Source organism: Bos grunniens, chromosome 10 (assembly GCF_055505025.1).
Source record: "Bos grunniens cultivar Pamir isolate PY7600 chromosome 10, Bosgru_T2T1.0, whole genome shotgun sequence".
Classification (NCBI taxonomy): domain Eukaryota; kingdom Metazoa; phylum Chordata; class Mammalia; order Artiodactyla; family Bovidae; genus Bos; species Bos grunniens.
The window spans coordinates 14424414-14448105 of record NC_141174.1 but is presented as its reverse complement, the minus strand read 5'-3'; the positions used below and the strand labels follow the sequence as shown (position 1 = coordinate 14448105).

Genomic DNA, 23692 nt, shown 5'->3' with positions numbered 1-23692 from the left:
TACTTTTCTGTTACTTTTCATAGTCTTCTGCTTACCAAGTCCTATAGACAATGTCTCTACCAGGCCTGCATTATCTTTTGCATGCGTTAGTAAGCTAAATTCTTAATTGTGCTTTCTGCAATGATTAAATTTGCAGTCCATTTTCTGCACTGCCACAAAAATTCTCTGAAGTGAAAAATCTATTACTAATTTTGAATTCCCCATTCACAAGGACAAAGTCCACATTTTCTTATTGTGACAAAAATTTGTATTTTATGACAAGACAAGAAAAATTTAAACATAAAACAAATTTCTTTGCCTTTAAGCTCCCTCTCTCCCCCTTACTATGCATTGTGTATCTGTATTATGCATTGATCAAACCTCCCCCATTGGCAGAAATACCTGCTCATATAAAGAGCAACATTCTCCCAACATCAGTAAGATAACTCCTTAAAAGATAACGTTCCTTTTTGATCTTATAAGGGGATGCGTAGAAACAGACTCTGTAAACTGTCAACAGTCCATCATTTCATACACAGCTCTCTGTCTCAGAAAACTTAAGCAACTATGCCTTGACTTCTAACAGCTGAATAGTTCTTGGAGCTTTCTCACATGCTATTCCCAGGTAATAATCCTCAGCTTGGTTCAAATAAAATATTTCCATTTCTTTCTTAGATCAATTAATTTTTCATCAACACTATACAGCATGGAAACCCCCTTATAATCTGGTCCTCACCTTTCTCATTTTGTCTCCAAGCATTTCCTACAAGGACCTTTCATGGCTATGTTTCTGACCATGCAATTTTCTGAGATGCTCTCTCCTCTCCTACTCAACTCTCGATTTTTCTAATTTGCTTTTTCACGCACAGTTTAAACACTTCTTCGGGGAAATCTTTATCCTGGACTCAGTCTCTCACTCCCTTACAGAACTTTGCAGCTTCCTCTATTAAAGCATACAGTTTTAGTGCTGTAAATATGAAAGTACCTGAATTCCTCCTTAAATAGTCTCTTCCTCACAGGCAGGGGCTGAGTTTTAATCTTCATATCTATGCTAGCACCAAGTATTGCCTAAAGCATAAATACACATTATTTAATAAATGAATGAAAATAAGATGGAAAGATACTATATACAGTCTTTCATCAACCATTCTCAAGTTTAGCATTATACTTTTACTGGGCTAGCAGAGAAGCTAACAATTTACTTAAAATTAATATTTACTCAGCACCTTATAATACATATAAAGAACTGTGGTTGGCACCAAGGCTACAAAATTTTCACGGTCTGGGGGTGGGGCAGGATAGACAGTGGGAGGAGAAGGGGCAGATTCCGGGATTCACTACGATACATGCTATAACAGCATCATAAACAAAGTCTTAAAGAAGAAGAAAGGGCAAGGGATTAATTCTGCTTCCGTACTGAAAATATCAATGGAAAAAAGCCTTCACATACACTGAATACAAAAATGGATACAAAGCATTGCATACGCTAACTTATGAAATAAATAAAGCAAAGTTGTTTTATTTAAATATACATTTTCCCTTTGTCCTATTGTTTGAAGTTATTTTTGAATAGATAATATATTCAAAAAATTCAAGAGGTATAAAAAAGTATCCATTAACCAATTATTTCTACAAATATTTATTTAGTAACTACCATGCACCGGAGAATAAAAACACTGGCAAAGGGATAAAGAAGGGAAATAGGGGTGGGGAGTGGTGTGCTATTTTTAACCAAATAAGGGAATCATCTCACAAGATGATATCAGAACAAAGACCAACAGGAAGCAATCCACTGATTGGTCATCTAGGAAAGAACTTTCTAGGTAAAAGGAACAGCTTGTACAAAGAATCTGGGTACGTCTAAAGTGTATAAGGAACTGAATGAAGGCCAGGACTGCTGGAGAATAAACGAAAGAGAACAGGAGCTGAGGTGGGAGAGTCAGATTATGTAGGCCTTATAGTCTTGATAAAGACATTTGATTTTAAGTGTGATGGGATTGTACACAAAGAATCTGACTGGTCTTTGTCCCTGGTTCTTTAGGGCAAGCTTTTAAACCCTTGGAATTTCTGGAAGGGATACGAAGTGAAGTGAAGTCACTCAGTCATGTCTGACTCTTTGCAACCCCATGGACTGTAGCCTATCAGGCTCCTCTGTCCATGGGATTTTCCAGGCAAGAGTGCTGGAGTGGATTGCCATTTCCTTCTCCAGGGGATCTTCCTGACCCAGGAATCGAACCCAAGTCTCCCACGTTGCAGGCAGACGCTTTACTGTCTGAGCCACCAGGGAAGGGATAGGAGTATCTGTTATTCACTATGGACCCTAAGACCACGCCTGAATTTATACTAAGGCGATGACTCGGGATGTGGGCCTGTCAAGCTAGAAAGTGGTATCAGGCAGGGAGACCGAGTTCAATCATGACCAAATCAATCACGCTCAAGGGGCGAAACTCCAATTACAACCGCGAACACTAGGCCTCGGGGGAGCTTCCTGTGAGCGCCACATGTCCTGATTCCCTGGGAAGAGGTCACGGACACTCTGTGTTCAGGATCCTTCCAGACATCACTCTGTAGTCTCCTCACTGGATGGCCCTGATCTGTACCTTTTATAATAAAATTATAATCATAAGTGTAATGCTTTCTTGAGTTTTGTTAATTGTTCTATTGAGTGAAGGGAGATCACAGGTTCCAAGACATGGGAACTCCCCTGAATTTGTACCCAGTTGGTCAGAAGTGTGCACAGACTGGGGGTCTCCCAAACTCGGAGGTGGTGTCTGAAGTGAGGGGACTTTGGCTAAGGACCATGCCTTTAACTTGTGATGTCTGTGTTGATTCTGGATGATGAGCATCAGAACTGAACTGCGGTACTGCAGATAAGAACTATAAAAGATGAGTATTGAAAAGAGACTGGAGAGAGACGAGAGCAGACACAGGGCGACGGGTTAGGAGGCCACTGCAGTTGAGTGACGGTGGCTTTAGACCAGCGTGGATATGATGGAGATACCGAGGAATGATTTTATTCATCACGACTGTTGATGCTACTGTATTTGCTGGAGGGCTGGAGTTGAGATTTCTCAGTGGCTGTATGGTGCCTGATGCTACTACTGGGGTCTATCATGTTTGATCTGCTGCTGCTGACACTCAGGTTGTGTCTCATCCCCTCCCCTCCACTGTAAAGCATGCTGTAATAAAGCTGCTCACAGAGAGACATGCAGGTGAGGTGAAATCCTGCCGACAGACAGCTGTTTCTCATCCTCCCCTCACAAGCAATGCTGCAATAAAGATGCTTACACCCAACTACTGGACTGTGTGTGAGCATCTCTAGCTACACTATTCACTGACAACAAACTGAACAAAACATAAAATTGGGGTGCCCTAATTTTGTGAACACATCTATTTTTGGTTATATGTCCCAAATATTTCATTTTCTACTTAAAAGTTTCTTCTGCCCCGACCACAGAAACCTAGAAAGTTAAAATTGAAAGGATTCTTAGAGGTCCTCTAATTCAGAGGTTCTTACTGTGAATGTAACAGTAGATAACCAAAATCTCTAGGGAAATCTTTATGAACCACAGAACCTCTCCCTTTCTGACACGCTCTGGGAACGTGGGAGAACCGGCATGTACTGTCTAGGTGACTCTGACCATGATTCAGCCACCCTGAATGGCTATTCCAGTCCAATCCCTCTGTTTCCCAGATGAGGAAACTGAAGCATCTATCCTGTAGTGACAGAAGGAAAAGTAGGCCCTAACTGATTTTCAGGGCTGGAAGCAATGTCTGAGCATATCAATTTCTCCCAACCCTTGACAACAGAAGGTATACCATCACATTTTGTATTTTTTCTAATTTATTAGACCAAAAAAAAAAGTATCTCACTATTGTTTACGGGATGATTTATTACAGAGATTCATCTGAGCTATCTTGGAAGATGACAACTGGCATTTCAAGAGAATCATTTGTTAGAAACAAACAAACAAAAATTAATTTTTTGAAAACAGAGGCTGGTTTAGTTAACAAACTCTAAGCTCTCTAATTTCACTCAGCTAGGATCTTCCCTTGCTGCTGCTGCTAAGTTGCTTCAGTCATGTCTGACTCTGAGGGACCCCGTAGACAGCGCCCATCAGGCTCCACCGTCCCTGGGATTCTCCAGGCAAGACCACTGGAGTGGGTTGCCATTTCCTTCTCCAATGCGTGAAAGTACAAAGTGAGAGTGAAGTTGCTCAGTCGTGTCCAACTCTTCTCGACCCCATGGACTTCAGCCCACCAGGCTCCTCCGTCCATGGGATTTTCCAGGCAAGTGTACTGGGGTGCCATTGCCTTCTCCTTACTTGCTCTGAATTCTACAGAAGACGTATTTAATAGCAGGATTTTCCACACTGCTTTTGTTTGTAACATAACCTATAGACCAAGAGGATTTTTAAAGGAAAACCAATGCATTTTATTGTTATTTTCCTTTCAGCTTAAGAAAATCATCTATTTCCTTGTTAGAATTAATATGACATAGTTTCTGAAAACTGTATCATTAAACAATTAATATGACATAGTTTCTGAAAATTAAGTCCAAACAACACACACAAAACTGATACAAAGATTTTAACAGGCTGTTCTAAGGAATTCTCACATATTATCTTGTTTAATCCTAACACTGTTACATGAGGAAAAGACTACTACTACAAGGCATAGAAAAGTTAAACTGCTAAAAGTCAACAAAGCCAGTAACTGGCAGAGCCAGGATTGGAACCCAGGCAATCGGACTCTCGAACCAATGCTTTACATCACTACCCTTGGCCCTAACCAACCTTTCTGGTGTCATCTCTTGCCAATCCTATTTAGGACTTTCGGGAAGCATCTTCCATCTTCAATCTAGCCACTTACTTGACCATACTCATTATCTTACAAACTCTATCCCTGTACTTTCCAAATTGTATTTAATTATATGTGCACATATCTCTGTCTATGACTAACCTACAATTCCTTGAAGGCAGGAACTGTGTCTTTTCTGTCTTGAATCTCTAACACTTAAGCACAGAATCCGACACAGCAGAAACCCAACGGACATTTGTGGAATAAACACATGAATGCATGCCTTCTGTGCTCCTGTAACACGGAACACGTTACTCTGCCTTTGTTAAGGCTGCTCTCTCTACCCCAAACAGCCATTTTACTATTCTGACGGGCAAACACCTAATTGTTTTTGAAGATTCATTTCAAATGGATAGAGGAAAAAAAAAGAGGATAATGGGCCCAATTAAAAAATCATTTTTCCTTCTTTGACACCTCTTTCCTGCCTGGAAGAATTATTTCTTCCTCTGATTCCCCACAGCATTTTCATAAACATCTATTCTAACACTTTCTGAGCTCTATTATCTTATTCCTGTTGATACTGAGTTCCTGCCATAGACTATGCACTCCTGAGTGCCGAGACAGGGTCTTGTTTATCTTTGTACTGTGTATCTCCAATGTTTAGCATCATGTCTGGCACACAACTGACCCTCAAAAAATATCTGTAGAATAAATGAAAGCTGAAACAACATTAAGGTACAAAGACTAGTTTTCATGAAGAACAGCTGGCCACCATTAAACAGAAAGTAATACTGACTTCATCCTGGAGAGCAGAAGGCTTTTAGTGTTACTCTCTTCAGGATACTATAAGGCTTCAAAGGAACTCTCTTCAAGCAGAAAAAAGGGTGAAGCTGAATAAAAATGGATTATCTAATGATTAACGAGGATGAACTCATTATCTATGCTATGATAAGCTAATGTTTAAAATGGATCTCAATTTACTATAACTGTCAAAGCGTCTGTCCAAATGTTCCTGGGGGAAAGAATATAACTGTGCTGTATTTGAGTGGACATTAGAGAAAAAAAAAGCAGGTCAGTTACTTTCACTGAACTATTATAGAGTAGTTCCTTTAAAGACCTGTGATGACCTGAGCTGAATACTAATGATTTACTGTGACTGTATGACTTACCTTAGAAACTCCTTGCTCTGTTCCCACAAATCCTGGGTCTCTTCTTTAGTCATATGCTTGTCCAGGTTACACACATTAGGTTTCCGGGAATATAACTTAAGGCACTGCTTTACCCAGTGCCACTGGTAACCTGGGAGGAAGGGGTTTGAGATAAAAATAAACCCTATACAGAGATGAACGAGAGAAAAAGAAGAGGAGGAAATTCTCCGTCAGTTAATCAGATCATTTATTTTTGTTGACATCCTTCTATCCCCTACTTTATTATTTACTCCACACCTCCTTTTGCTAATGCTTCTACACATAAACATAAGTTTTCATTCCTACACTCCAGTTTTAGAGGAAGAGGTATTCCTTCAAGTTAATAAAAAGCTGTTTTGATGATGGTTGCCAGACATCTATCACTATGCAATTATCTCTGGCTTTTTGGGTTATTCTCAAGAGAAACAAGTATTACACAATTATTAATTGTGTTAACCCAAAGGAAACTTCAGAACTAAAACTGCCAAGTCATCCTTCAAATTTCACCAAGTATCATTCACAGAGGTGGAAGCTGCTTCCTGTAGTTACTATTTCTCTGATATCTCAGTGTTACCTTTTTGCCTTTTCTGTTTTCTAATATCTAACTAATTATTATTTTTTTACTATTAAACTATCTCAGTTAAAACGACTGTTGTGATTTCTGCCTCTTTTGATCTTTGACTACTATAAGAGGGAAGAAAGACAGTATGGACATCTGTCCAGTATGCAAATACCTCGCCATCTCTCCTCTGTAAAAGAGGAGTAACAATGCCAACTGGAATCATATGCACAGGTAACGGTTCACTCATCAACATTCAACAAACATACACTGTATGCACTTTCTTAAGAATTAGAGACAGATGAAAAACTCTGTTTTAAGAAGCACCTGGAGAGAGCAGTAGAGATAGTTATACAGATAATGTCTTTTAGAAGTCTGGCTATGAAGGGAAACAAAGGCTGAGAAGGAGCCATAGAAGAATAAGGGGAGAGTTTGGAAAGACCTAAGCATGCTTACAGATGATGAGCAAAGAGCCAGCAGAAAGGAACTGGCTGAATATAGGAGAGGGAAAAGGAACACAGGGAGGTCTTGAAAGCTGGAAGGGGTAAAAGGCAGGATCAAAAGGTGAAGAGAGTGGTTTTGAACAGAAGGCACCCCTCTTCCTCTAAAATTCAGGACAGGAATGAACACTCACTGAGAAGTGCGGAGGTCACTTTTGCATTTCACGTATAAGTCAAATTCTCCAAATAATTTAAGAATGATAGAAGCGTTGATATTTTGGAAAAAAAAAAGATATGAGAAAATTTTCCAATAAATGACTGTCTGTTATCACCACTTTACAAAATAAGAATATTATAATATTCCTAAAGATATCACATTAAACGAAGAATACTTCTGATCTAATTCAGGTTTGAACAGTGACAGGAAATTAAACACTTTTATAGGCAGTCAGTTCCAGACAACTGCTGTTTTATGGAGTTAAAATTTGCCTAATTTTAATTTTTCATGCATTGGTCTTAGGTCTTAAAACACAGCAACCACAAATCAGTTTTCAATTCTTCTTGATAAATGCCTCTAACTATGTAGCTAACATTTACTGAGCGTTTACTATGTGCCAGAAACTGACCTAAGTACTTTACATGTACACTCACATTGAATCCTATCCTTATAAAGTGGGTACTATCTTTTGACACATTTTACATATGAAGAAATTGAGGCCAAGAGAATTAAGAAACTTGCTCAAGATCACACAGTACGAAGTGGTGGAGCCAGGACATGAACCCAGAGTCTGGTGTCAGACCTTAATCCCCAGTATGCACTGCTTTCCACCTGTTTCTATGTAGGATAATGTTGGATGTTATCGTGGTCCCCCTCAGGTCTACCCTACCCAAGACTCAGTCTCTGGTCTTCAGACCCATCACCTTCCTGCTCACTCTTGTAAGGACAGCTTGTGGTTTACTCAGGTTCCTTTAGAATATGCAGGATCCTGAAGTAAACATAATCCTTCTGATCAAGTCAGAGTAAGGTGAGACTCATTTCCCATGTCTTGGACGTTGTACTTCTATTAAATGCAGCTTATATGATGGCAGGAAAGACAGAATAAAGTCTTTAAGGACATAATGAGGGACCAACTCAAATGATGTGGCCTAAGTGTGAAATCCCAGAAAACTTCAAATACCAAGTAGAGGCATACCTCAGATACTTTGACTTTTAAACCACTGCAATAAAGCGAGTATTCCAAGTCACAAGATTTTTTGTTTCCCAGTGCAAATAAAATTTACACTATACTGTATTCTATTTATGCAATAGCATTGTGTCTAAAAAACAATGAACACACTTTAATTAAAAATTTATTTGAATTATATAAAACAATGCTGAAAAACGCTAACCATCATCTGAGCCTTTAGTGAGCTGTAACCTTTTTGCTGCTGGAGGGTTTGAAATATTACGAGAATCACCAAAATGTGACAGAAACACAAAGTGAGCAAATGCTGTTGGAAAAATGGTGCCAAAAGACTTGCTTAATCCGGGGTTGCCACAAAACTTCAGTTTGTAAAAAAATAAAACTATCCGTGAAGCACAATAAAATGAGGTATGCCTATATTCCAACACGCACAGCAGAAAACCAAACTGGGGCTGGTAACTTTTCAGCCTGAACAATCTGGTAAACATGGCCATGAACACAAGAGCAAGGCACGAAAGGTAAAGGCCGCCTTCAGGAATAAAAGCAGCACAAATCACTACTGGTGACAGATGCTCATTATCCAAACGCACGAAGAGCGATGCTTTCATATGTAAAAGCCACCACTCAGCTGTTTCCTTCGTGACTTCAGACACAAAAGTGCATGTGGGCTTTTATGGAAGTGTGAAAGTTGTTACCTCTTCCCACAATGGCAACATATACACTTCAGTGGTCATAATGTATTAACAGCTGTAACACAGACCTGGCTCTTGGAACAACAAAAACTAAATTTTTAAAGGAATTTCTCTTGCTTTTGACCTGCATTTGAAATCACAAGTGCAATGTTAACTTTATGTCTTCGAGGTACAGAATGGAGATATAAGATCGTCTGGCCAAATAAGGCATTATATTTATGCAACAGCATTGTGTCTATGCTAAAAAACAATGAACACACTTTAATTAAAAATTTATTTGAATTATATAAAACAATGCTGAAAAACACTAAATGGTTCATGATAATTAATCAACAATGGCCCCATGAGCCTAGAAAAAAGGTTAATAATGTTACCCACTTTTCATTATTATCTTAATTTCTCTACCTGACATCACTGAAATTCAAAAATCTAGATTATTTCGCCTTATAGGACTTTTGATTTCATTAACTGTAGTTTTCTATTCAAAAATTCAGTCTTGATAACAGCAACAGCTTTTAAGTTGTTACATCATTTGTGAATGTAGGGATTTTTGACTGGAGTGAACATGATGAGTTACTCTTATCAATTCAAAGTACTTCTTCTGTTCAGAGCTGCGGCAGGGAGCCCAGAGCCACTGTTCTGATCTTTGGTTTGAACCTGGTTTGTCACTTCCTGCACTATAAGGCAGGCATTACTGACTCCTATTCTAGCCAAATAAACGGACATCTTAGACAAGGAAGAATTCAGGAGGGGTTTGGGAGCAGAACATTTGTACATTTAGTTTTCTTCTTTGTCTATTTACTCCTTCTCCAAAACTAGACAAACTTTGATTGAGTAATTTTTGCCTTCTGAGCTCAACTGAACTCACCAGGATAGCCTTGGAGTCCGTAGGCTTGCCACTTGCTGACCGGCTCAAGTCCTGCTCTGAGTGCATCATGGTCACTGACTGAGGACAAATTTAATTGGGATTTCACCACCTGGCAGGAAGCAAACAGAAGTCAGCAGGCTAAAGCTATTTCACAGGTTAACTGTGAGAATCTCAAACCTCTAAAGGCATTTCTGATGTGGGGCAGTTAGGAGTCCTAAGTTTGGGGTCCTAAGTCAAGCCTGAATATTCACTGGAAGGAATGCTGCCGAAGCTGAAGCTCCAATACTTTGGCCGCCTGATGCCAAGAGCCGACTCAAGGGGCAGCAGAGGTTGAGCTGGTTAGTAGCATCATTGACTCAATGGACAAGAATTTGAGCAAACTCTAGATGGTGGAGGGCAGAGGAGCCTAGCATGCTGCAGTCCACGTGGCTGCAAAGAGTTGGACACGACTTAGCGACTGCACAACAACAACAAACTTAGTTCTACCATTTACTTGATATAAGACTTAGATAAGTTACTTAATATCTTAGATCCTCAGTTTCCTCATCTATGTACTAACAAACACAACAGAGTTATACAAAATTGAAGTCGTTATGAGGAGCTGACCTTTAACACTATCTTCTCCTACGATACCACACCTTTGTGATTTTTTTATAAGATTCTGAATTATCAAAGGTGTTTGGTATACAGACTACCTTTGGTTAGGACTAACAATAATGCTTGTGAGGAACTTGAACACGGTGTTTAAACAGGGCTTTGAGGAACACCCGGCTGGAGTGCCCTAATCAGAAAAAAATCTTTCAATAAAACACAAGGAATTTTGTTTACTAAAAGCACCATAGTTGTTCTCTTTTCGATGGAACCTCTAACCGAAACTCGTAACTTTTTACCCTTGTTAATTACTTATAAATTAAACTTTTAAGGGACCTATGAAGGTTTCCTGGCATTTAAGAATATCTTAAGAGACTCCCCTAGTGGTCCAGTTGTTAAGAGCCCGCCTGCCAACGCAGGGGACATAGGTTCAATTGCTGGTCCGGGAAGATTCCACATGTCACGAGTAACTAAGTCCCAGAGCCAAAACTACTGAGCCCATCGAGACCATCGCTTCCGAGCGCGCCGCTCCTCTCTCCGTACCTTGGGGGCACCAGGTCCCGTACCGCGGGCTGCGTGGGACACGGAGAAGTCGATGACCCCTTCCAGGTCTGCGGTTCCGGGGCGGCTCTGCCGGTAAAAGCGGAAAAGCTTCCGAAACGCGTCCTCCCCAGGCTGCACCGCCAGCGTCGCCACGGAACCCACTGCCGCCGCCATCTTCCCCATCTCGTTGTCAAGCCTCCCCTGACCCGGAAACTGATTTCCGTGCTCCGGATTAGGCAGGCTCTTCCGGGGTCGCGACCTCAGGTCACTAGACGTTCCTCGGCCTAAAGATGGCGGCTCCGGCAGCGAGGGGCGCTATGGCGCTGCGTACAAACATCGGCCGGCCGGTTGCGTTTGTCAGAAAAATTCCCTGGACGGCGGCCTCAAGTGAGTTGGAAATGTAGTAGGGGCAGAATCTTTAGGTCCGAGCAATCCTGAAAAGCCTTGCTTGCTGCGAAGCACTTAAATCCCCGTGGTGGCTGGATTAAGGAGGCTGAGTGTGCTCCTGAGCAAGCCAGTGAGTAGAAAGAAATTTGTCAGCAATTAGCCGTTTAAGGGATGCCCCTTGAGCTTTGGGGGCACCCATTCACGGTCTCCAGCCTTTCGGAATTTACAGCTTTAATTACTTGGAAACTTTTAAGATTTACGATTTAGAAGGGGTTGTTTTGATTGCAGCGTGGGGACGGATTCAGAGTTACAAGAGGTAGTTTCTGTAGTTTAGTTCATAGGTGAAGAGTTCAGGGTAGTGATAGGAGGAGGAGTCAGGTTCACTTAAGCTAATCAAAGAATAATCGATAGATTTTCGTGATGACTTGAATGGGGAAGAGTACGGAATGGGGGAAAGGGAGGAATGACCTCCAGGTTTTTAATGTTGGTGGATTTGGTGATTAGAATGTAGGAGAAGCACATCGAAAGAAGATGAGTAGTTAAGTTGAAATGTGTTTAGTTTGAGAAACCTGTGAGTTCTTTGTTAGCTGGACAGAGGACGTTGTGTATAGATTGAGAAATGCACTCCGAAGCTGTTCTCCTTGGGTTACAATTCCAACTTGGCCTTTAGGTAGTTGTGTAACCTCGTTCAGTTCAGGTTAGTCGGTCAGTCGTGTCCGACTGTTTGGGACCCCTTGGACTGCAGCACGCCAGGCCTCCTTGTCCATCACTAATTCCCGGAGTCTACTCAGACTCATGTCCATTGAGTCAGTGATGCCATCCAACCGTCTCATCCTCTGTCGTCCCCTTCTCCCGCCTTCATTCTTTCCTAGCATCAGGGTCTTTTCAAATGAGTCAGTTCTTAACATCACGTGGCCAACGTATTGGAGTTTCAGCTTCAGCATCAGTCCTTCCAATGAATATTCAGGACTGATCTCTTTTAGGATGGACTGGTTGGATTTCCTTGCAATCCAAGGGACTCTCAAGAGTCTTTTCCAACACCACAGTTCAGAACCTAAGGTGTGTACCTGCTGCTGCTGCTGCTGCTAAGTCGCTTCAGTTGTGTCCGACTCTATGTGACCCCATAGACGGCAGCCCACCAGGCTCCGCCGTCCCTGGGATTCTCCAGGCAAGACCACTGGAGTGGGTTGCCATTTCCTTCTCCAGTGCGTGAAAGTGAAAAGTGAAAGTGAAGTCTCTCAGTCGTGTCCGACTCTTAGCGACCCCATGGACTGCAGCCCACGGGGCTCCTCCGTCCATGGGATTTTCCAGGCAAGAGTACTGGAGTGGGGTGCCATTGCCTTCTCCTAATGTGTGTACCTAAGGGAAGGTAATTGGGGGAAGAGGGCTCACCACTGTGCCTCAGTTTCATCAGCCATAAAATGGAGTCAATAATACCTTTCTCCTGGGGTGTTGATTATATTAAATGAATTTATATGTAAATACAAGTGCTTAGATTTGTGCTCAATACAGAGTAAGTACTCAATAAACGATAATTGTTTTCATGATTACAAAAATTGAAGTTCATGGGATAGGCTTAGGCTGGACATAGAAAGCTGGGGAGTGATGAGTACTGATTTCTGTTACCAACACTGCTTTTTGTCAACTGTAGTTTAGAGTTAAGGTTTTTACATTTGCTCACCAAAATGTAAAAATCCATGGTCATTTTTGCAGATATTCTTGAGATTGAGACTTTATTTGGAAATCTCTAATATAGCTAACAACACACAGTATTGTGATTGTTTAACTGTTTCCTGTGTGATCATCTCACGGGGATTTTAATCCATGCATTTAGCATAGTACCTGGTATGGTGAAGACTCAGTACTTGCTGGGGATGAAGACTAAGTCAGCTCAGCAGTTTATCTGCCCATGTCTCCCCCACCCCAACACCTCCCCAAATCTAGTAAATTACAGCTTTATAATCAATACCATAACGGTTTCCTGGATCTTAAAGCTGCAAGAAATACAAACTACCATTGTTCACAAGGAGTTTGGGGGCTCTAGGACCCCTCTTGGTTTCTATCTTAATCTAGGATGGAGGATAATACAATAACTAAAAAAAAAAACTCTTACTATGTTTTCTTTTCTTATACAGGTGAGCTGAGAGAACACTTTGCACAATTTGGCCATGTACGAAAATGCACTGTTCCTTTTGTGAGTATTACCTTTTTTAAAAAAAGCAATAATGTTTTCCTCTAATTTTTGATTATTCTTTGTCAAAGCATATCAGTTTACATGAATTGGTAATGGAGTGAAGCTGTTCAGTCTTTGTTGATTAAATTATGGGTGATATTGATTTAACAAAACAAAAAGCCTTATCCTAGGTATTCGAGGCATTTGTGGTAGTTTTTTTTTTTTAATTGATGCATAAAATTATCACAAATATAATGGCTCAAAACAACACATACACATGATCTCACAGATTATAGAGATCAGGAGTCCAGGCATAGCTTTGCTAGGTCCTCTGTTCAGGGATTCACGTAAGAGGCAATGCAGGTGTCTGTCTGCCGGAGCAGCAGAATCCAGGTGTGTGTCAGCTGGAGAGGCTCAGCCGGGAAAGACTGATTTCCCAGCTCCCTTGGGTTTTGGTAGAATTCGTCTTTCAACTGTAGGGCTTGGGTATCTGCTTTCTTGCTGGCTTTCAGCTGGAGGCTGGTCTCAGGTCCTCCAAACTACCTGCAGTTGCTTGTTACCTTGTTACATCTCTCTTATGGAGGCCTTCTCCCAACATGGCAGCTTGCTTCAAAGTCAGCAAGGGAGTTTCTCTAGTCTGCTACGACAGTTTTATAATTTAGTCTTCAGAGGGACACCCCATCTTCCTGTTCAAGGGAGCAGCATCCCGTCACTTTTGCTGTATTCTTTTGTTTAGAAGCATGTCATAGGCCCTGCCCACATTCAGGGGGAGAGGACTATACAGGGGGTAACATGGTGGAACACATGGGGGTCTTGGGGCCATTTTGGGATTTTGTCTATTACAGTATTATAATAAGGACTTTGAGAGAGTAGAGGTTAATTTATCATAAAACTTAACTGGTGGAGAAAATTTTCACCTTTATCCTCACGGAGTTGAGTGCTTTTTTTGGATGTGCTGGGTTTTTGTTGCTGCACAGGCTTCTCTTCTCATTGCAGAGGCTTCTCATTTCGGAGCACAGGTTCTACGGCACACGGGCTTCAGTAGTTGTGGCAGATGGGCTCAGTTGCGGCTCCTGGGCTTCAGAGCACAGGCTCCGTAGCTGTGCACAGGCTCAGTTGCCCCAGGGCATGTGGGATCTTCCCAGACCGAGGATCCAACCCGCCTCCTGCCAACACTGGCAGGTGGAGTCTTTACCATTGAGCCACTAGGGAAGCCCAGGTTGAGTGCTTTTGGTGTGTTTCTGTTTGTTACATTTTCTTTGCTTCCTCCTGAGGGTTTAAAAATCAAGCTATGGGAATTCCCTGGCGGTTCAGTGGTTAGGACTCTCTCAACTGCCAAGGGTGTGGGTTCAATCTTTGGTTGGAGAACTAACATCCTGCAAAAATAATTAAGTAAATAAAGTAATAGAGTCCTTTACTTAAAAAAGTCTTTAAAAAAAATCAAGTGTATAAATTTGTTCTTTATCCTGAGCTGTATTTTTCTGTGGACTTTCTTAAATGATTGTGTTTTGGGGTGTGTGACATGAGTACACTTAGAGTTTACGCATGCTTCACTAAAACTGCTTTTTTCCTCATGGCACTGAAAAGGCTGTGGTAAAATATCAACTTTAAGTAACTTAAATTCTAACTATTGGCTTAACGTTACTTGCCTTACAAAAATCTAACGGATTATGTATATCCAGCTGTAGTGAAGGTATAGGGAAACTGGTACTAAAATTGTTGAGTTTAACTGATACTGTCACTGAAGGGTAATTTGGCAAAATCTGTCAACATTTAAGGTTTACCTTTGACTCTAGAGAAAGCCTGTGTGCTGCCACAAAGACCCAGTGCAGCCAAAATGAAAAGTAAGTTACAAAAAGAAAAGAGGATTTGCTTTGATCTAGAGGTTCCACTTCTAGAGATTGATTTTACAGAAATGTGAGGTGAGGGATGTTCAAAACAGCATTGTTTAGTAATATAATTGGAAAGAAGGTAAGTGTTCATCAGTGGGGTTGGTTGAAAAGATATTAATTCACTGATACAATGGCATTTTTATAGCTGATTAAAAGAATGAGGCATGTGTGTTACAGACATGAAAATCAGTAAGCTTGAAAAAATAGTTTTACAAAGTGTATGAAATTGGCATTTTTTGAGGAATATTAAAAAAAGTTTCTCCAAAAAGTAACATTTTTCTTGGTTGCCATTTACCTCTTAAAAGTATAAAAAATAACAACTTAGGACCTGGAGTTAACAGATTTTAAACAACAGAAGTCTTTGATTCGTAGGAAAATTAATGTGTAATGTAACAGGAAAATATAGGGAAGCCAGAATCTGATGAATAAGTTGGATGATAAACACTCTTGGTTTTTGCACAAAAGTAAATAGTAGGATTGCTTAAATTAACCCAGAAGTGTAAAGTAGGTAAGTAAAGGTAACTTTTCCTTTTTCCTCAGGAGCATGTGATGATAATGGTGGTAGTCGTGACGAGGGTGATTAGTTTCAGAAATCACCATAAATGTACTTAGGTTTGAAGGCTTAATTTCCTAGTTTCTAGAAGTGAGTTAGAAACAGGAAGAGTACTTCTTTTTTTTTTAAATTTTATTTTATTTTTAAACTTTACATAATTGTATTAGTTTTGCCAAATATCAAAAAGAATCCACCGCAGGTATACATGTGTTCCCCATCCTGAACCTTCCACCCTCCTCCCTCCCCATACCATCCTTCTGGGTCATCCCAGTGCACTAGCCCCAAGCATCCAGTATCGTGCATCGAACCCGGACTGGCATCTCGTTTCATACATGATATTTTACATGTTTCAATGCCATTCTCCCAAATCTTCCCACCCTCTCCCTCTCCCACAGAGTCCATAAGACTGTTCTATACATCACTGTCTCTTTTGCTGTCTCGTACACAGGGTTATTGTTACCATCTTTCTAAATTCCATATATATGCGTTAGTATACTGTATTGGTGTTTTTCCTTCTGGCTTACTTCACTCTGTGTAATAGGCTCCAGTTTCATCCACCTCATTAGAACTGATTCAAATGTATTCTTTTTAATGGCTGAGTAATACTCCATTGTGTATATGTACCACAGCTTTCTTATCCATTCATCTGCTGATGGGCATCTAGGTTGCTTCCATGTCCTGGCTATTATAAACAGTGCTGCGATGAACATTGGGGTACACGTGTCTCTTTCCCTTCTGGTTTCCTCAGTGTGTATGCCCAGCAGTGGGATTGCTGGATCATAAGGCAGTTCTATTTCCAGTTTTTTAAGGAATCTCCACACTGTTCTCCATAGTGGCTGTACTAGTTTGCATTCCCACCAACAGTGTAAGAGGGTTCCCTTTTCTCCACACCCTCTCCAGCATTTATTATTTGTAGACTTTTGGATCACAGCCATTCTGACTGGTGTGAAATGGTACCTCATAGTGGTTTTGATGGAAGAGTACTTCTTTAACAAAATTTCCCTTGACTATTGCTACTAGTGTGCTTTTTATCTTGAACAACACAAAAAGCACTTTGCTCACGTTTTAGAGAGCGTGTTAAGATTATTTGTATTAAAGCAGGGTTTTTGATACTTTTAAATTAAAATGTCTTGTATTCCATTTCAGCAGATGAAAAAGTTGGTTTAATTTGGAACACCTGGAAACTTTCTCAAGTTCATGATTATTAATTTCTTCCTAAATTTTGAATTTTTAAGGACAAAGAGACTGGCTTTCACAAAGGTATGGGTTGGATTCACTTTTCTTCAGAAGAAGAACTTCACAATGCACTACAACAGGAAAATCATGTTATTGATGGAGTAAAGGTAAGTATTTTTCTGTATCATATCATGTGAGTTTTCTGTATACCAGTTAAATAGGTCAGAAGTGTGAAATGAAAGGGATTTTGGATGATTTGTAACTTAATGTTTGTTAAAGAACAGTGATGGTGGGAGAGTTCCCAGTTGTAAAAGGTCTGGAGACTTAAGTACAAGAAGACACTTTAATGGTTAGCAAGATACATGGAACACGGAACAGTGGAAACAGCAGGGAGACCTTGGTTGAAATACTGACTTTCCCACTTACTATGTGACCTTGAGAAGACTCTTTTGAGAGTCCCTTGGACTGCAAGGAGATCCAACCAGTCCATCCTAAAGGAAATCAGTCCTGAATATTCACTGGAAGGACTGACACTGAAGCTGAAGCTCCAGTACTTTGGCTACCTGATGCGAAGAACTGACCCATTTGAAAATATTCTGATGCTGGGAAAGATAGAAGGCAGGAGGAGAAGGGGATGACAGAGGATGAGATGGCTGGATGACATCACTGACTGGATGGATATGAGTTTGAGCAAGCTCTGGGAGTTTGTGATGGACAGGAAAGCCTGGCGTGCTGCAGTTCATGGGGTTGCAGAGTCGGACACAACTGAGCTTAACTGAACTGAACTGATGTGACCTTAGGCCAGACTGATTTACAATTTTTAATGGGAGTTCAGGGAGCCTTAAGTACAAGGAACAAATAAGTACAAGGATCAGCTCACTGGTGCTGATCCCTCATAGAACAGCAGTTTTCGGTTTTAATGTTTTTGCAGACAATGACTTTCCTTACAGTGCTGAATTTTTTCCCCCCCCAGCTCCATGTTCAACCTCAAAGACCCAAAGCTTTACAAGGAGACCAAACATCTGATGAAGAGAAAGATTTTTGAGACCCTCACTGCCTACTGAATAAAGTAAATAAAAGAGGAAGTTTTGTCTAAATGTTTTTATTTGAAACAAATAGTTGCACCAAGCAAGAGCTTACTTTCCCCACTCCAAATTAACAGAGCACTACAGGGGCAAACATCATTTGGCAGGACAGTTCCAATATGTGAACATCCTTCTTTCTACTTGCTATGATCGGGGTCACTTTATTCATAAGCAGTCATTTTTAGACAAAATATTAACCCCAAAGTACTAATGTCACTTGAAAGGAAGTGGCTTTAATTTCACGTGTGGGGCAGTATTTTCTATAAATGCCAAAAGGTGGGAGAAGCACAAACACAACCCATTTTTAAAAAAACTAAATAATTCAAAGTAGAACTTTTCCATACCCCCCTCCCTCTCCTGTAATAAAAAGTAGTGCTGGGCTCTGACACCCAGATTTGGTTTTTATCCTGGCCATGTACAAAGTGTTCCCCATATGACTTGCATCATTAGGGTTAACAATAACAGTTCGTTCACTCTGAACAAAGTATCTACTCCTTCCTCCTCTTTTTGCCTTCATGCTCATGTTCCTTGGGACGGCTGCTATCTGAGGGTCTTTTAGAGCCACCATGTTGCTTGGCTTCTTCCAAAAATTTGTCCAAACCGAAAGGATCCTCCTCAAACTGAACTGGTCCTTCTCGGCCTCTTTGTCTACGGTCTGAACCAGAAAACTCCTTATCGGGAACAAATCTAGGGAAAAAGAGAAATGACTATGAACCACTTTATTTTCACTGGTGTAGATGTTAAAACTGAGCCGTCTGCCCTGGTACCTGTTAGTCTTTATTCTGGCTTCTAGGTCATCTCCATACATGTCCTTGTCCAGATTTTTACTGGGCCTGTAAATATTCTGGGCCATATCTTTTCCACCTCTCCAGGCTTGATCATAAACATTGTAAATTTCATCTTCTCCACCTGCAAAACCACTGTCCATACCCTGTGGAAAAACAGACATTAAAAGTGTACACATTTTTATTAAAAGTTGAATCGCATTACATTCTTAAGTAGAGTAAACCCTTGCTCATTTACAGCTTACATGTTCCAACAATCTGAACTACAAATTAAAAAGGTTATTAAAAAATGGTCACAGGAGGGGATATATGTATACCTATGGCTGATTCATGTTGAGGTCTGACAGAAAACAAAAGTCTGTAAAGCAATTATCTTTCAATTAAAAAAAACCAGTGTTTTTTCTTCGTTATCACCTTTGGGTCCTTACATTAAACATGGTACTCATTAATGACTGTTTTAGCAAAGTGGTCTTTAAAATTGGAGGATAGCAGTATAAGCAGGCACTTGACAATCCATTTGTGCAGACATAGTGGCAAGATGAAAGAACTACAAAACATTTTATCTGACACCATTTACAGTAATAATGTTAAACCCCTTAACTGTGTGAGAACACTATCGAAGCATAACACAATATTCTCAATGAAAATCTCAAGTCAACAAGTTTGTTTTGTAATGGTTCGTTAATATAAGAATGTGCCTTTTGATAAAACTTTTCATCACCACTTATTTTTTTTTTTTTTGGTTTCGAAGGTAGACTTTGTTATTCACAAAACAGTATCCCGGGGTGTGAGGGGTCATGGTCTCTGTTGGACCACGGTTATGGCCTAGAAGCGGGAAGCCAGGCCCTGACTCAGCTGGTGCAGGGTCGGGGTGAGGACCTGGGTTCTAATGTGGTTACAGTCGTGTTGGGGACGTGTGTACCCTGTCACCCACCTGGTGTGTCCGTGAGTCTGTCCTGCTGTGACTCGGATACTATGCTTTCAGCATGTTTCCTGGAACAATCCACAGGGTGACTCCCAGCCTTGCAGGGGGCGATGGGAACCCTCTATATCCCAGTAGACATTTATACTTCTGTATTGTTAGCACAGTCTGCCTTGTCTTTATTGATATACATGTATCTGTCTTTTCCAGTAGACTTGCACGTTCCTTGAGTGTTAAGACATGTGTACCTTTGATCTCACTGACTTACATACAGTAGATAATCAATGTTGGGTGAATGAAAACATAAAGGTACTTCCTCAGGCCTAAGGGGTTCTAGCTTAGATACTAGAACACTAGGTGTTCTAGTCTGATACTAAAATCAGACTTTCTGATGAATACTTTGGTTTTATAGCTTCATTTTTCAAAGATCCCAAGTTTGTGTTTTTATAGCATTAAAAAAATTATTTTTGCAAATATCGACAAAAAATAACCCAAGAGACACTGTTATAGGACACTGGCTCTGTTCTAGAAATAAAAGACTCACATACCAGAACCAAGTTTTACTACCTAATTTCTTTCATTTTCTAACAGTGTCTCAAATCCTAGCCAACTCTAAGAGCCAACTCTAAGAGCTATTCTAACTTGTTTCTTAAGTTACAATATGCAATTTCTAATTTTTTCTTCTCCATCACGCTAGCATACCTTAGGCTGATGCAAATGTCTCACATGCTAATTTTCTTTTCCCTGAAGGTTGTATTTGTATCAACACTTAAGACATGCTGTTTCCAGACTCTGTGTACCTTGGATTGGTTGAAGAGCCTTTGGTCATACTGAACTTCATTGGAAGTACGAGGGTTGGGCACACCAAGAGCAATGACTTCACTGATGTCTCGATTTTCATTTCTCTGCAGTTTCGACCTGTTTTGAAATACCATGGCGCAAACTGAAACTTCTTCACAGACAAGCTGAATTTCAACTTCAATACAACCATTATCAGAAGCAGAGGAAATAAATATGTCCAGTTCACATCTGATGAACATATATATTCCTTGATAAGGCATAATTACGATGGCATTTCTTATAGTATTTCAGATACATGATTATTGTAAGAGATAGGGTTTTATAATTAGGCATTCCTGATACAGAAAAGAACTGCTCAGAGACTTCTTTTTTCCCCCTTGAGGAAAAATACACGACTGCAACATTATAATTTGACATCTGTAAACACTACACAAAGTGATCACCACCAAAGTGTAGTTACTCTCAATCACCATACAAATGACCTCCTTCACCCATTTCACTAATTCCTCAACCCCCTTCTCTGATAACCACCAATTTGTTCTATGAGTTTTTGTTTTTGTTTTTTGTAGATTTCACGTAAGTGAAATCACACCCTGTTTCTCTTTCTCTGACTTATTACATGTAGCATAATACCCTCAAGGTTCTCCCAGGTTATTACAGACAGCAAGATTTCACTTTTATGGCTGAGTTCTAATGTGTACACACACACACATACCCACACACCTTCTTTATCTGTTGATGGGTACTTAGCGCGCACACACACACACACACACACCTTCTTTATTTATATGTTAATGGGTACTTAGCCTGCTTCCACATCTTGAATACTGTAAATAACACTGCAGTGATCATCAGTTCAGTTCAGTTGCTCAGTTGTGTCCGACTCTTTGCAACCCCATAAATTGCAGCACACCAGGCCTCCCTGTCCATCACCAACTCCCGGAGTTCACTCAAACTCATGTCCATCGAGTCGGAGATGCCATCCAGCCATCTCATTCTCTGTCATCCCCTTCTCCTCTTGCCCCCAATCCCTCCCAGCATCAGAGTCTTTTCCAATGAGTCAACTCTTCTCATGAGGTGGCCAAAGTATTGGAGTTTCAGCTTCAGCATCATTCCCTCCAAAGAAATCCCAGGGCTGATCTCCTTCAGAATGGACTGGTTGGATCTCCTTGCAGTCCAAGGGACTCTCAAGAGTCTTCTCCAACACCACAGTTCAAAAGCATCAATTCTTCAGTGCTCAGCCTTCACAGTCCAACTCTCACATCCATACATGACTACTGGAAAACCATAGCCCTGACTAGACAGACCTTTGTTGGCAAAGCAACGTCTCTGCTTTTGAATATGCCATCTACGTTGGTCATAACTTTCCTTCCAAGGAGTAAGCGTCTTTTAATTTCATGGCTGAAATCACCATCTGCAGTGATTTGGAGCCCCCCAAAATAAAGTCTGACACTGTTTCCACTGTTTCCCCATCTATTTCCCATGAAGTGATGGGACGAGATGCCATGATCTTCATTTTCTGAATGTTGAGCTTTAAGCCAACTTTTTCACTCTCCTCTTTCACTTTCATCGAGAGGCTTTTTAGTTCCTCTTCACTTTCTGCCATAAGGGTGGTGTCATCTGCATATCTGAGGTTATTGATATTTCTCCCGGCAATCTTGATTTCAGCCATTGCTTCTTCCAGCCCAGCGTTTCTCATGATGTACTCTGCATATAAGTTAAATAAGCAGGGTGACAATATACAGCCTTGACGTACTCCTTTTCCTATTTGGAACCAGTCTGTTGTTCCATGTCCAGTTCTAACTGTTGCTTCCTGACCTGCATATAGGTTTCTCAAGAGGCACGTCCGGTGGTCTGGTATTCCCATCTCGTTCAGAATTTTCCACAGTTGATTGTGATCCACACAGTCAAAGGCTTTGGCATAGTCAATAAAGCAGAAATAGATGTTTTTCTGGAACTCTCTTGCTTTTTTGATGATCCAGCGGATGTTGGCAAGTTTATCTGTGGTTCCTCTGCCTTTTCTAAAACCAGCTTAAACATTTGGAAGTTCACGGTTCACATATTGCTGAAGCCTGGCTTGGAGAATTTTGAGCATTACTTTACTAGCGTGTGAGATGAGTGCAATTGTGCGGTAGTTTGAACATTCTTTGGCTTTGCCTTTCTTTGGGATTGGAATGAAAACTGACCTTTTCCAGTCCTGTGGCCACTGCTGAGTTTTCCAAATTTGCTGGCATATTGAGTGCAGCACTTTCACAGCATCATCTTTCAGGATTTGGAATATGAAATAGCTCAACTGGAATTCTCCACTAGCTTTGTTCGTAGTGATGCTTCCTAAGGGCCACTTGATTTCACATTCCAGGATGTCTGGCTCCAGGTCAGTGATCACACCATCATGATTATCTGGGTCATGAAGCTCTTTTTTGTACAGTTCTTCTGTGTATTCTTGCCACCTCTTCTTAATATCTTCTGCTTCTGTTAGGTCCATACCATTTCTGTCCTTTATCGAGCCCATCTTTGCATGAAATGTTCCTTTGGTATCTCTGATTTTCTTAAAGAGATCTCTAGTCTTTCCCATTCTGTTGTTTTCCTCTATTTCTTTGCATTGATCACTGAGGAAGGCTTTCTTATCTCTTCTTGCTATTTGTTGGAACTCTGTATTCAGATGCTTGTATCTTTCCTTTTCTCCTTTGTTTTTTCACTTCTCTTCTTTTCACAGCTATTTGTAAGGCCTCCCCAGACAGCCATTTTGCTTTTTGGCATTTCTTTTCCATGGGGATGGTCTTGATCCCTGTCTCCTATACAATGTCACAAAGCTCTGTCCATAGTTCATCAGGCACTCTATCTATCAGATCTAGGCCCTTAAATCTATTTCTCACTTCCAGTGTATAATCATAAGGGATTTGATTTAAGTCATACCTGAATAGTCTAGTGGTTTTCCCTTCTTTCTTCAATTTAAGAAACCGGACACAGTTCTGACAGAACGTGGTCCACTGGAGAAGGGAATGGCAACCTAACCACTTCAGTATTCTTGCCTTGAGAACCCCATGAACAGTATGAAAAGGCAAAATGATAGGA

General features: G+C 40.6%; 3 protein-coding genes across 9 annotated transcripts in view; 1 reads left to right on the top strand and 2 right to left on the bottom strand.

Moving 5' to 3' along the window:
• ALKBH1 (alkB homolog 1, histone H2A dioxygenase) overlaps positions 1-11035 on the bottom strand; it is a 35386-nt gene extending 24351 nt beyond the window's left edge. For 3 of the 4 annotated variants that reach the window (XR_015133932.1, XM_086319446.1, XM_086319444.1), the window contains exons 1-3: positions 10844-11035; positions 9710-9818; positions 5949-6111 (exon numbers count right to left, since the gene is read on the bottom strand). Coding sequence is in view for 3 of the 4 variants with exons in the window: in XM_086319446.1 (XP_086175572.1) it covers positions 5949-6111; positions 9710-9818; positions 10844-11026 (455 nt within the window). In the remaining variant the exon portion in view is untranslated. Of the gene's footprint in view, positions 1-964; positions 1048-5948; positions 6112-9709; positions 9819-10843 lie in introns of all 4 variants that reach the window. The other variant, XM_086319445.1, reaches the window with a different exon arrangement.
• A 78-nt stretch (positions 11036-11113) lies between these two features.
• SLIRP (SRA stem-loop interacting RNA binding protein) lies at positions 11114-20849 on the top strand. 2 transcript variants are annotated; one of them, XM_086319448.1, is made up of 5 exons: positions 11114-11230; positions 13366-13424; positions 17084-17191; positions 17998-18093; positions 20728-20849. In XM_086319448.1, the coding sequence occupies exons 1-4, from the start codon at positions 11134-11136 to the stop codon at positions 18067-18069; spliced, it is 336 nt and encodes a 111-aa protein (XP_086175574.1). In that variant the 5' UTR covers positions 11114-11133; the 3' UTR covers positions 18070-18093; positions 20728-20849. The 2 variants fall into 2 exon arrangements, with proteins under 2 accessions (XP_086175574.1, XP_086175573.1); XM_086319447.1 differs by lacking the exon at positions 20728-20849 and having other exon boundaries at positions 17998-18109.
• Positions 18111-23692, bottom strand: part of SNW1 (SNW domain containing 1) — a 35942-nt gene continuing 30360 nt past the window's right edge. For 2 of the 3 annotated variants that reach the window (XM_086319443.1, XM_086319442.1), the window contains exons 12-14: positions 20617-20734; positions 18877-19040; positions 18111-18796 (exon numbers count right to left, since the gene is read on the bottom strand). In XM_086319443.1, the coding sequence (XP_086175569.1) occupies positions 18598-18796; positions 18877-19040; positions 20617-20734 (481 nt within the window). In that variant the 3' untranslated portion in view covers positions 18111-18597. Of the gene's footprint in view, positions 19041-20616; positions 20735-23692 lie in introns of all 3 variants that reach the window. The other variant, XM_086319441.1, reaches the window with a different exon arrangement.

Excerpts from the sequence above, each read along its gene's own strand:
- SLIRP (XM_086319448.1), top strand. The coding sequence starts at position 11,134 with ATGGCGGCTCCGGCAGCGAGGGGCGCTATGGCGCTGCGTACAAACATC. Across the intron at positions 11,231-13,365 it reads TCCCTGGACGGCGGCCTCAA|GTGAGCTGAGAGAACACTTT; the intron begins GTGAGTTGGAAA and ends TTTCTTATACAG. Across the intron at positions 13,425-17,083 it reads GAAAATGCACTGTTCCTTTT|GACAAAGAGACTGGCTTTCA; the intron begins GTGAGTATTACC and ends TGAATTTTTAAG.